Raw genomic sequence first — 14085 nt, forward strand, 5'->3', positions numbered from 1 at the left:
TAGGGGAGACTAACCTGCGGATACGCCGGCAGTAAATGAATCACGGATCCAGTGCTTGAGTTTGTAGTTTTATTTGTATACAACAAACAAACTCTTGTGCTGAATAATACACATTGAAAAAGCTTCAAGATAGTTTCTCTTGATGTACAAAGATAATCAACGGCGTCAAATAATAGTGATAGTGTAAATAGCGGTCAGCAAAAAAAAGACTCCCTCTCTCACCCCCTCCCCTTCCATTCATCCAACTAAACTACTGAACAGCTGATATCCCCAACACCACGTAACTCAATTACCGGAAGTGACCAAAAAGGGTGTACAAAATGGCACAGACTATGCCTGGCTCCTACACCCAGGATTTAAAAAAGCCATGCACGGTGAGGAAATCATGAGTTTACAGTATATAGAACATAATTATGTCAAGTTGTAAAAAGAAGCAGCGTCCTGAAGATAATTCACTTCATGTGCCTGTATCTGCACTCCACCACAAATACTCCTGCTGTCATACAGAAGGGAGGATGGATCATAAATGTTGATAGCTGTGCACACTTTTACACCGTCTCTCTGAGTTACGCACACAGACCAAAAAACAAAAACCTGACAAAGTCCTGAAGTGGGTGTGATTGTCTGTTCTCCGCCTTCAGAATGGAGCTTTCAAATGCTGTTCTGCAATCTGGCTAGCACTTTGTTTGGAGTATACTGAGGAACTTGAGCATTAGAGTATAATGTGCATGGAGAATCTACTGCTGAGGCCACCACTGAATGAAAAAGTCTCAATTTGAAATCCCTGCAAGTCCACAAACCCTAAATGCATCTAAGACAACCAACGCTGTGTGTGTGTGTGTGTATGTGTGTGTGTGTGTGTGTGTATGTGTGTGTGTGTGTGTGTGTGTGTGTGTTTGTAGTTCAGTGTGTATCCCAGACTTGATATGTGTTTGATAGCACAGCTGAAACAGATGTTGCCTGCGGTAATTATGGAAATAACTTGCTTTGTGCCTCCTCAGCAGGTGTCGCCTCAGTTCATTTGCTGCCTTCCACTTGTGTGTGTGTGTGTGTGTGTGTGTGTGTGTGTGTGTGTGTGTGTGTGTGTGTGTGTGTGTGTGTGTGCGTGTGTGTCTGTCTGAGTGTGTCTGGGGTCCTTAAAGGATGTGTCTTTACAAACTTCCTGACACCCACGTACGCTCTACAGCAGCTCCTGTACGCTCTATTGCTATTGTGTACGTGTTGTTTTTGTATATTTTCACATGTGATGAATTCACATTCGCATGTTATTTAGTTTAGTACGTGGAGAGCGGTTCAACCAGACTGGCAACAGAAAGAGACAAAGATCCCTGAGCAACAGCTGAATATGAATAGAAGAAATCTGCAGTCATTGGTAAGAAGAAACTGGTAGCTTAGCATCAAAATGTGTGCAGATGTAATCAGGAACAGCTTCCTGTTCCACAATAATGCATCTTAGAACATGGTGGAAGTAAGAGGCAACGTGTTGCTGAAGCGAAGCCCTTCTTTAAACGTATTATATCGGCTGAACAGACGATGGACTGACACATCACTGTTTAAGTCCCTTCAATCTAACCAGTGTGTAGACCGCAGAGGGCCCAAAGAGAAACGGCTACCCTTAATATTTGGAGCCAAAATGCACCATCATGGTTGAATAATAATCGAGGGTCACTTGTGCTTTTCTGGACTGGAAAACAAACTCAATATCAAACTGCGCTACAGTGTGGGGTCATCAACTAATTGGAAGTTTGAATCCGTTCATTCTTCTTCTTTTGGGGCCAAAACGTAAATTATAGATTTGGTGTCTGAATGATACTGTTTCTGACTCTGTTAATATATTTATTACTGAAGGACAGAAGAACAACATCAATGTAACAGATGATTCCACACTTGTGAACGCTTGTGTATGAAATGTAACATTCACATTCCCTCTCTATTTAGTTCTATGTTTTTACTTCATGTGTATGTTTGTAACTCGAATATTTAGTTTCTGTCGTCGTTGTTTCAGGTTGCATGGATTCACTAATATTTAAATGCTGTTCTGTGTTTAGGTTGTTTGATCTTTGTGTGCATTTACATAGACGCATTATTGTTGTTATGTCGCTACACCTTTTATTTGGTTGGTATTATTCTGGCTTTATTTCGCATTTGGTAAGGATTTATTCATAGTCATCATTAACATTATTATGATTCATTTTTTCCCATTCTTGCTCACCAACTTGTTCACTGATTGTTCCCTGTGTGCTTGGCGATCTACAATTGTGTTTTGCATAATCAAAGTGAACAACTGATCACAGAACACAAAACAACAAATGGGGAGTTGAGTGATTTTGCTTTCAACTCAACATGAATACAATAACATGTTCACTATAATCGTATTGTCAGGGAAAATTTGAAATGTTTCATGGCGTGAAGGAATTTTAATTGTATTTAATTTATTGTACTATATTGATTCCTTTAATTGAGGGGGAAATTTGTCTCTGCATTTGACCCATCCCTGTATACAGGGAGCAGTGGGCTGCCAATGACAGGCGCCCGGGGAATGCACATCTTAAATAAATAATAAATACAATTTATTTGAATTCCTTGCACAAACACAGAGAAGTTGAAAGTATAAAATATCAGCAATAAATGATGCGGCAAAAAGATCTCCGAATAAGACTGGAGAGATACTGCACCTCAGCAATTGTGTATTGGAAGTCTAAAACTTGTGACAACTCTGCACAATATGCTGAAGTGTATCTGTTATCATCACCCCGACTTACTCCTGTTGGCCCTCTGAGAATGTGATCTGCTCTGCTCCGATACGGTGAACATAATGCAGCTGATTCATCCGATGTAGAACACACACAGTGCAGACCTTCACCTGACCTGAGGGTGCATGGTCCAAACACAATCAACGTCCTGAAGACTGTTCAGCACCACAACAGGTCCAACTTATCAATGTTTACAACAAAGTACCAGCAGCAACGTTGTTCTCAGCCGTCCGAGTCCTGTCCTGTCTGGGCCGATGCCTTGAAAGCAGCTCACACGACAAACACAGTGTGGTGTTGAGTTACACGGTGCAAGCAGCCGGTCAAATCTGTGTCTTACCTGTCACAATCCCAGCCTCTCCCTGTGTGCTCTTTAGTGGTTTAGTCCAAGCGGCAGAGTGCTCCCCGTCCACCTCCCATCTGCAACAAGGTACAAGTAGCTCCCAACTTAAGAGGAAACATTAAAAGCCCAGCTCCTCCTCCTCACTGGGAGCAAAGTTCAGCTTCCTGGTGAGACGGACTGTTGATACGGTTGTCACTGTAAAAGGATAGCAGTGGGCTTATAATGGGATGTTCTCCATAGTGGTTATAGTACACCTGGCTGGCTCTGGGAGCATGCACTGCAGAGACAAAGAAAACTGGTTCTACAACTTTCCGGGCAGATCCCAGCAGAGCTGCCTGAGTTGTGAAGTGAATGAATGAATGAGTGTGCCTAACCTACTTACACAGGTACAAGAGTGCCTTGTAGCAACTTGAACAGTGGTTCTTATAAGTGTGTTTGTAGCAGCAACACAATTAAAATGATGTCATGATATTTGTATAGCCTGCATGGATATTAGTCATGAGTTAGGATATTCATAAGGGTTGTTTTGTTATACTCTCTGCACATTTATAATCCATCAAATGTGCAACACATAAATATTTAATCAGAAACCTTCATGTTGGGAAATAAAATGTGCACATAGTATGATTAAATGGGTAACTTAATGAATAAAATGTAAAAAAAATCATTTTGAGACCTTCGTTTTGATTTCTGGTTGAAAACAGTTGTGTTGGAGGAACGTGTGACCTTTAACCCTGGCTATGAGCCTGACGCTGTTTTCTTGTTACTTGTGGCTGAATTACATTGTTCTTAATATGGTATTTTTACACAAAGGCCTGTCTTATGACCTCAGAATAAAACCCCAGTGGTAATGGAAAATTGCATCCAATGGGATAGATGGAGCAGGGAACCCCGACTATATATATTGTATAAAATTGTGTTTTATATTAAACTGGGCCTAGTGCCATGTATAAACATACCTCTTTATTGTGCATTCAATGCTAAGCTATTCAAATAATACACAGGTTCATATATTCATGTCTTTATTTTAAACATGTGCAAGGTACAGTGAGTAGGGAGGCCGTGCCACTGACATTTATAAACACACCTTGTCAGCTGATACCAATGCCAATATCAACATTGTCTGTCAATTGCATGATAATCATGCATACAAGCTATTCAAATGTACGTTTTTATTTTCAACATAAATGTGGAAACGCAAAAATTAGTGATGGCCTATTAGTGCCACTGCCATGCATAAACATACCTGTTATCTTGCATACAATACTGAACTGTCAAAATAATGGACAGATTCATGTTTGGGAAAAGAAAAGAAATATATCTATATATATATTTAAGTATAAAAAAATGTGAAAAATTGTCACGAACCCCCTGCAGTACCTCCGCGATAGGACAAAATGTATTGATTAGTCAACTAATCGACGAAGAGGGGGCAGCCCTACTACAATCACAATAAAAACAACCAACATGAAGACAACAGAAACATTACAATATGTATTAATAAATAACTCACTAAGATTGATAATGACACAAAAGTTCCATTTCTATTCATATCCAAAAGTTAAAAGGGAGTTCTCACAGAGTCCTGCAAACCACTCTTTCTAGTTGAGAGTGCGCATGTAATGCCCCCTCCCGCCAGTAGGTGGCACTGTGCTTTATGCGCTTCATTATCAGTCTTTTTAGTGTGTTTTGAGGGCATCAACTTCCTATTTGTTTTCTGGATTAACATAGAAAATGTTGGAGTTAGCGGCATGAAACCGTAACAATCATAACAAGGGAATATTAATGCATATACCGACCATGCACTGTATCAGGACTGAGTGTCGCACCACGGACACAAGACAGTTAGCTTGTAGTTGTCGCTGTGCTGCTTCTCTTGCTGTGTACTTTTCGCAGCCCAGTGGCATCTTGAACGTTTGACAGTCTTTAGCATTCAGCATACGATACTGTCCAGTAAAAACTAACGTTAGATTTCTGTTCGCTTACAATGTCGCTCGCTCCCGCAAACCAGTCCCAGGTGATTCGGTCCATTCAGAAGGACGAATATTATCAATCCTTCCTGAGAAACAACGCCAGCGAAGCCTTTCAAACACTCGCTGGTGAGTTTGTTCAACACGCTCGTCTTCTGCAGCTAGCTTAGCTACTTCACTTTAACATGTCACGTTAGCTTTAGAGCTACCAAGGTGCGGTCTCTTTTTACATTGAATACACCGGTCAGTAACGTTATCTACTCTGTTAACGTTAATATGGCTCCTGTTGTCCACGTAGTGCTTCAGTGGACTTTAAACTGGAGAAATAATGGCCCAAAAATATCTTTAACAACTGGTATCTATTCAGATAAACTCTGTTTTGTCATTGTGTAAATGCAGAGTTGAAGAGTAAAAGCTCCTGATTACGAAAAAAGGTCATGCATTGGTTCGAACTGGTAAGGCTACGTAAATTAAAACTCATATATTGGACGTAGTGAATGTATGAACGTAGTTAATTACCTCTGCGCATGCGTTGATCTTTGTGAGACCCAAACCCTAATGCAGTAAGTCTGCTCCGTCTCGCACTATAGTTTCGCGAAGGGTTTATTTAATTCACTTACTAACGTTGCTGTTTACGAGCAAGAGATGAACCGTATATTATCGAAATACAACCTTCTGCAGTATGTCACAGTCTGAAGCTGTATAGCTGGTCTGTGTAGTCAATCCAGGACTTGTTCTCAATGTTTCTTTCTGTAGGATCCAAAAGATGGCTGGACTGGAGGAGAGAGATAGAGCTGCTGTCAGACATCGCATACTATGGTTTAACAACATTCTCAGGTAGTTACCGACCAAACCAACATGAAATCTGACTTAACTTCATGTACGTTTAATCTGCTGTCTTATGAAGAGTTAATTATTACTTGTAGGTTACCAGACCCTGGGCGAGGAGTATGTCAACATCGTGCAGGTGGACCCCACTAAGCGTCGGGTCCCCTCCCGGGCCAGGCGGGGCCTCTTTGTCCTCTGCCACGCCTACTTCCCTTACCTCGTGGACAAGGTCCTGGTGTGCCTGGAGAACGAGCTGGAATGCGGGCAGGAGAGGCACAGCGGTGGCGGGCAGCGGCCGTGGTGGAGCCTGGAGTTGTGGCTGAGGAGGTGGATGCAGAGGGCGGTGGGGCTGCTGTCGGAGCCCCAGAGGAGAGCGTGCGTGCCGGCCGTGTTCGTCGTCCACCAGGGTCTGACCCTCCTACACCGACTCCACGCCACTCTGTTCTACATCAGCGGCTCTTTCTATCACCTGTCCAAGAGGGCGGCTGGTATCAGCTATGTAGGGGATTGTTTTTGTGACGTGTTATATAAAAATACTATTTACATGTTTTTATTTTAGTTACACACTTGTGACACACAAGTGCCCATTTAATCCGATCTTTATCGACTATTGCAATGTTCCGCCATCACTTGAGTAGGTACTTGACCACAGGGACAACATGCATACATATAATCATGTCAAAAGATTAAGAAGACTGCGACAAACTCAGGCATGTCAATGTCATACTGTACATCTGCAGATTTTCCCAAACTCTTATCATTCTGTCATATATTTCCTAACCATGTTAGACGGAAGTTAGTTAGTGAGTTTATCATGGGTTGAGCAGGCAGGGTGCCAGTATGGGACACACAGTAATGAATAACTGTCCAGAAGAGACATCATTTCACAGTTTATTGCAAGAACTCTCAGATTTTTTTTGCCACGTCAAAATATACTGAGTTGCCAGTTATTAGGTACACCTAGCTAAAACTAACAGTCTAATATCCTTCCAAAATGTGTGCTAGTAAATCCTCTTCTATCGTGTGTGTGTGTGTGTGTGTGGGTGGCTGTGGCTGCAGCTGCGTGTGATGGGCCTCGGCAGCGACGACGGGACCATCAGGAGCAGCTACAGGCTGCTGGGGGCGCTGTCCCTCCTCCAGCTGCTCGTCACCGTGTGTCTGCAGCTCAACAGCTTCAGACAGAAACAGAGAGCCCGGCAGGAGTGGAAGCTGTACAGGAGCCTCAGGTACAGGAGCAGGGTCCAGACCGAAGGGTCCCATCTTCATCAGGGCAGAATTTTAGAGCTCAGTTAGATATTTCGGGGTTAAAGTGAACAGTGCTTCATTAGTATTTCATTTTTGAATTTTCCCTAACATGACCTCAAAAAAGGGACATAAGAATAATAGCATTAATATTAGTACTAATATTTCAGCTAGTAGTGAGTACATATCGAAACATATATACACATACATTCACATATACAGACATACAAACACATATATGTACATATACCTTCCTACATGTAGACACAACAGAGTGTTAATGAGGAGGAGAGTGTTTGCCTGACGACATCAGACGCCGAGTAGAATCGGTTCTGGATTCCGATCCCTAAATTATGGTCCGATCATTTCTTTAGGTCAAGCACCTCAGCGAGTGGTTCGTGAACAGATGGCGGACATTACATCGGCCATCTCTAAAAAGCTGCTGGACTGTTTCTTTGTCTTTAAAGCGTTGTGTAGCAGTAAAAAGAATGAAACGCGTGACTTGAGTTTTAGTGATGAACTCCTCGACCCGTCTGTCTCCAGTCCTCAGCGCGCACGCAGATCCGGCCCCAGAGCAGCCAGCTGCATCCTCTGCCTGGAGGAGAGGAGACACTCCACCTCCACCCCCTGTGGACACCTCTTCTGCTGGGAGTGCATCACAGAGTGGTGCAACACCAAGGTCAGGCTCATGTCAGGACGTTGCATCTTGTTGCTACTCACTCAAACCTTTTGTGTCCGATTTGAAAGGGATCACGTTTTGAGAAAGAATTTCCAAGAAGCTTTCTGTTTCTTATTGTTTGTATCAGGTGATCGACAGTAAGTGGATGTTCGCACTCTGTACGCTCGGCATAATGAACCTAGGCATGGGACCATATGAATATTTCATGTCACCACTATCCTGGCCAAGTATAAATGCTCTAGATATCACCCTGATCATCAAAAATGAATATATTTATAGGCCACTAAAAGATACATACATTTAGTTAAGAAACAAATCCTTGTATTGCATCACAATAAGGACATCTTTTCTAAGTGAACATCCTTTTAAGTGTAAAACGATCATGAATCCTGATGCGCCCCAGCAGAGAGGATGATGAATATATAAAGATAGCAGCATTGTAAGAGTGTTCATTGGTGATAACGTCGACATACTCTGGCTCTATTATTCATTCCTCTACATCAGGGATTCCCAAAGTGTGGTGCGCGCACCCCTGGGGGTGCGCGAGCTGCCTCTAGGGCAGCGGTTCCCAAACTTTTTAGGCCGCGCACCCCCTTCTACATCCCGACCGGGTTCACGCACCCCCAACCCCCCCCCCCCCCCCCCCCCCCACACACCTTAAAAAAAAAAGCAACAGAGCCGCATAAAAATTGGACTAATGAGAGAACAGTTTGCTCGCGCGTGGCGTTTGTTTACAAGATAAAAAACACAAAAACTCTTCCTGCACCGTGCCTTCGAAAAGGTAACGGACGTAACGTTACGAAGGTAACGGACGATTGGCCAGATTGGCCACATCTGTAGGCTCGTCTACTTGCAGAGAGTAAAACTCACTCTTCTTCACGCGACCGACCAATGTAGCCAGGATGTCTTCGGACAAAGCATCGATGCGCGCGACAGTGTTGTTGGACACCGGGATCACGTCCAACTTTTTCGCTTCTCTCTCTCCAATCATACATTCCACCATCTCTTTAGCATTTTTCCCTCTCCTTCTCCCTATTACGCGGTCAGAATACGACCACAACACGCCGCCTGTCTCCGGCAGAAATGCGCTCATCCACGCACGGGAACAACACCGAGTTGTAATATATACCTCCATAACACCCCGCCACTCTCGGCTCATACCTCCCCAGCAACGAGGCACATCACCCGGTCACAATACCTCCAGAATGTCCCCCGGGTGAAATCCGGGACTTGGTTTTATGGTTCCGAGTGGCGGGCGCTCACCCGTTGGCGCCGGGACGCGAGGTCTCCAGCCGCCCCCGCCGCGAGGCACCCGATCGTCAGGTCTGTCAGCCCTCGGAACAGGCCGCGGGTCAACAACTCGTGGGTGGCGGGGTAGAGGCGAGGCAGATCACAGAAACATCATAAAGACTAGAGTATGGCAAAGATATGTTGATGAGAAACGTATTTGTACGTCAAACACAAACGTAATCAGGGAGAAAATACGTTCGTGGTAAAACGTAATTGAGAATGCATTTTAGTTTTGGGGGAACGTAATTTTTAGGAGACAGGACTGCAGCGCCATTACACTTTTCCTCTCGCGCACCCCCTAGAGGCAGCTCGCGCACCCCTGGGGGTGCGCGCACCCCACTTTGGGAATCCCTGCTCTAGGGGGTGCGCGAGAGGAAAAGTGTAATGGCGTCTGATGGTGTAATAATATTAAATATTAAAAAAAAAAAAAAAAGTATTTATAAAGTGGGGTTTTTCACAAAATAAAAACATGAATTATAAAAATCCCCTTTGTAAGATTTAAAATTAAAAACGTACAATTTAATAAATGCACTTGAGCGCCTTCCGGCAGACTTGCCGCCAGTCGTACACACTAGCCAGCCTAGCTTGTGCAGCTAACGTCAGCTAACAGCGAACTTCATGCATTCAGCAACATTCATGCAAATATGCTAAACTGGCTGAAATCGGGGAAACTGTCAGGTGGGACATCTGAAGCCATCAGTCGTAAAAGAGGAGAGGGACAGAGAGAGAGAGAGGAATCTGAGGCGAGGGGAACGGAGAGGTGCGTTGGGAGAGACCGGGAGAAGAAATCGAGCCAGAGTCAGAGGAAGATGAGACGGAGGAGACCGAAAAGGAGGAAGGGATAGCACAGACACATCGGGAGCACATCGGCCCATCGCGGAGTCAAGGTGAAAAAAGAGGAAAGGAGAGTGAGCATCAGACTGGGAAAAAAAGAGGAAATATGATGAAAAGTATGTGTGTCTGGGCTTCACTTGGATTGGCAACGCAGATTGCCCAAAGCCACAGTGCGTGGTGTTCAGTGAGGTTCTGGCTAACAGTCTGAAGCTCTTACACATCCTTCTTCCCCTTCTACATCCCGACCGGGTTTGCGCACCCCCCCCCCCCCTTAATAAAAAAAAAAAAAGAAGCAACAGAGCCTTTTAAGCCTTCATAGCCGCATAAGAATCTGACCAATGAGAGAACAGTTTGCTCGCGCGTGGTGTTTGTTTACAATATTTAGTCCGCTGTTAAATGTTGCAGTGAACACAAACCGAACAAAGGAGCAACTGCAACATTGTATCATATTAATCCCTGAATCAGAACAAAGCAAACGAACTGAAGGTGTGAAAACACTCTGAAACACTGCAACAAAGTTCCAATAACTTTCAGTGACACAAGGCGTCACTTTTAAAGAGCAATATGGATGCGAGGACACACGCACAGGCTCAGAGGCAGATTATCACATTTAATTTACAATTAATGAGCGACTAATGAAGCCAGGATGTCTTCAGACAAAGCATCGATGCGGTGCGACACAGTGTTGTTGGACACCGGGATCATGTCCAACTTTTTTGCTTCTTTCTCCCCAATCATACATTCCACCATCTCTCTGGCAGCTGGCAAGCTCACGTCTTCAGTGATTGTGTGCGGTAGCCCCTTTCTCGCTATTCTGTACCCAGATATGAAGCCAGTAGTGCGTCATTTATAGACCCAACACATGAATGAGACTCCAGCTGTTTTTGGCTGTTTTGTAACTCCTCCAATTTGGATATAAAGAATGTAAGGGGCTTTTGACTTGCACTGGCATGCTTGGTGTTCAGGTGGCGACGTAAATAAGAGCTTCAGACTGTTAGCCAGAACCTCACTGCACACCACGCACTGTGGCTTTGGGGAATCTGCGTTGCCAATCCAAGTGAAGCCCAGACACAGATACTTTTCATCATATTTCCTCTTTTTTTTCCCAGTCTGATGCTCACTCGCCTTTCCTCTTTTTCACCTTGACTCCGCGATGGGCCGATGTGCTCCCGATGTGTCTGTGCTATCCCTTCCTCCTTTTCGGTCTCCTCCGTCTCATCTTCCTCTGACTCTGGCTCGATTTCTTCTCCCGGTCTCTCCCCAACGCACCTCTCCGTTCCCCTCGCCTCCGATTCCTCTCTCTCTCTCTGTCCCTCTCCTCTTTTACGACCGATAGCTTCAGATGTCCCACCTGACAGTTTTTAAATTAAAATTACATTTTTTTTTTATATTTAATATTATTACACCATCAGACCGCCATTACACTTTTCCTCTCGCGCACCCCCTAGAGGCAGCTCGCGCACCCCACTTTGGGAACCGCTGCTCTACATGATAACGAGCTAGATAACTTATTCAGGTCACTCCTTTGAGAATATTCATCCTAATCCTTGAAATAGAAAATCACGACAATCAACTTCATTTTATTTATTTATTGTATGCGTAAAATATGATCCTATATTGTCCCATCGATGAAACAGCCTTTGAAAGTCAGGCTAGATTTCTCTCTACAGGTTGAATACTGAAAGTGTCATATTGGCACCAAACAAACATTACTTTCAAAAGGATCACATTTCATCAGCAGCAGTAGATTATCTCAGATGTTGCCAATTAACATTGATTCCATAACGTGTAAATTGACACTTGGCTATGTTCCGGTGAATGAGCTCTGTGTGTTCAGCCAAGAAAGGAGTGGTGGTATAGCGGTTCAGGAGGATCTCCCAGTGAAACGTGTGCTTATCATGTCAGTGAGTTTATTAAACGAGCCGTTCTGAACCACGAGCTCCAGTATTTCAACCATTAAGATCCATATGATCCACATTTCACATCTCCTGCTTCTCATTTCATTCAGTCTGCCTTCTCGTGGTGGCGGGTCGACTGGTTGCATTGGGTTGCCGATGGCGCGAAGCCTCTAGTCTGTAATCCAGTGTGCTGATACTTTCTGCTTCAACTTGCCCTGAATGTAGGCTGCAATAATAAACTGTTTCATGTGACATAGAGAAAAATAAATATTTCCAGCTTACTGATTACAGAGTAATCAGTAAGACAATACATTACAATAATGTTACATGTGATGTAAAAACCAAACTGTCATCTCCAAAACGATATTCCCCCAAAAAGCTGCTTGAATCGTTTTATACATTTTCTTTAAACTGAAGATATTCAAGAGTATCTTTTAAAGGAATTAAATCAAATATTTATATCAGTCTGGCAATTGTCAATCATGAGCAACAACCCTGTTTTTTTGCACACAAATGTAACCCGTGTGTTTGTGTTGGACGTCCCTCAGGCAGAGTGCCCCCTGTGTCGGGAGAAGTTCCAGCCTCACAGACTGGTATACCTGAGGAACTACAGCTAGAGCCACTGAGCCTGAAACCACACACTCAACATCTGTCCTGGCAGGCTGGTCCTCTGGAACATGTGGAGACCAAGCGTCAACCAACGGGTCTGAGAAGTGAAGCCGATGCTGAAGTGCCTTTAACTTTCATTCTCTCTCATGGTCATCGGGCCATGTTCAATAAAATGTTTGATTGTATCAGTCGAATCTTGTAAATATCACTTTTAATTCAATTAAAACTGATGCTAATAAAATGTGGGAAATCTCCAAATAGCTGTCTGTTTATGAGGTTGTTTGAATACTTTAATATGAGAATGATACCCTTAGAGCTTAGACAGTAATAGTGTTGAGAATGTTATTCTAGAAATGTAATAGCTTACAGATGAATAGTTCATAAGTCAGCTCAGTGGTGTATAAAGTACCCAAAAGCCATACTTGAGTAACAGTAAAGATACCTTACTGGAAAATGACTCCAGTAAAAGTGAAAGTCACCGATTAGAATACTACTTGAGTAAAAGTCTTAAAGCATCTGATATTTATTGTACTGAAGTATCAAAAGTAATTTTCTGATATTAAATGTACTTAAGTATTGAAAGTAAAAGTACAAGTAAATGCTGTTAATAAAAAAGCAAAGGGTCAGAATTATGAGAATGATGAAGTTTATTCTTTTCAGTGCTGTGGCACCATGACCAAGGACATGGAGCTGTGTTGAACATAATTGGGTTGCTGTGATCCATCCAGGAGCAACAATGTTCAACATAATATATTGTACATAAGTATACTTTTGCATCTACTATGAACTTATCATCATAATTCTCCGAAAAGCAATATGACACTATGAAGGAGTTGTAACAGTGCATTTATAAGTCTGCTCATTAGACTAGAGGATGTAGAGGGCCAATGCATAATATTATGTTCAGCAAAACATATCCACTTGATGCATCAGGTCAGTGTTTAGAGAAAGGACGCCTGCCTTGTAAACTCCTATGGGCCTGATTTGAACACAATAGACAAAGGTTTTGCTCAAGATGAATCTGCAATTGGGCGACTGCTGCCATCATAACTCCATCTGATCATCCACAACATGACTCAAATATCAAAACATGATCAACACTAAAGCAGCAACACAGTCATTACTTGAAACTGAAACATGTCCTGTTCATCTTCAGAAGACAATTCTATTAGAATGTAAAGAAGTTACATTGTATTAGAATGTAACTTCTTTACATTCTAATACAAAGTAGCTTCTTTACAGAATGTAAAGAAGCTACTTTGTATTCGAATGTAGCTTCTTGACATTCTATTAGAACAGGGATTCCCAAAGTGTGGTGCGCGCACCCCTGGGGGTGCGCGAGCTGCCTCTAGGGGGTGCGAGAGAGGGAAAGTGTAATGGCGTCTGATGGTGTAATCGGGGAAACTGTCAGGTGGGACATCTGAAGCTATCAGTCGTAAAAGAGGAGAGGGACAGAGAGAGAGAGAGGAATCGGAGGCGAGGGGAACGGAGAGGTGCGTTGGGGAGAGACCGGGAGAAGAAATCGAGCCAGAGTCAGAGGAAGATGAGACGGAGGAGACCGAAAAGGAGGAAGGGATAGCACAGACACATCGGGAGCACATCGGCCCATCGCAGAGTCAAGGTGAAAAAAGAGGAAACGAGA

The 14085-nt window shown here is 43.3% G+C and overlaps 1 protein-coding gene across 1 annotated transcript; it reads left to right on the forward strand.

Annotated features, from left to right (window-relative positions):
* Positions 1-4819: 4819 nt before the first annotated feature.
* Positions 4820-12666, forward strand: pex10 (peroxisomal biogenesis factor 10). The gene is made up of 6 exons (XM_079273701.1): positions 4820-5192; positions 5820-5900; positions 5990-6390; positions 6951-7117; positions 7677-7812; positions 12383-12666. The coding sequence occupies exons 1-6, from the start codon at positions 5081-5083 to the stop codon at positions 12449-12451; spliced, it is 966 nt and encodes a 321-aa protein (XP_079129827.1). The 5' UTR covers positions 4820-5080; the 3' UTR covers positions 12452-12666.
* The last annotated feature ends 1419 nt before the right edge of the window (positions 12667-14085 follow it).

Source organism: Melanostigma gelatinosum (genome assembly GCF_949748355.1).
Source record: "Melanostigma gelatinosum genome assembly, chromosome: 8".
NCBI lineage: Eukaryota > Metazoa > Chordata > Actinopteri > Perciformes > Zoarcidae > Melanostigma > Melanostigma gelatinosum.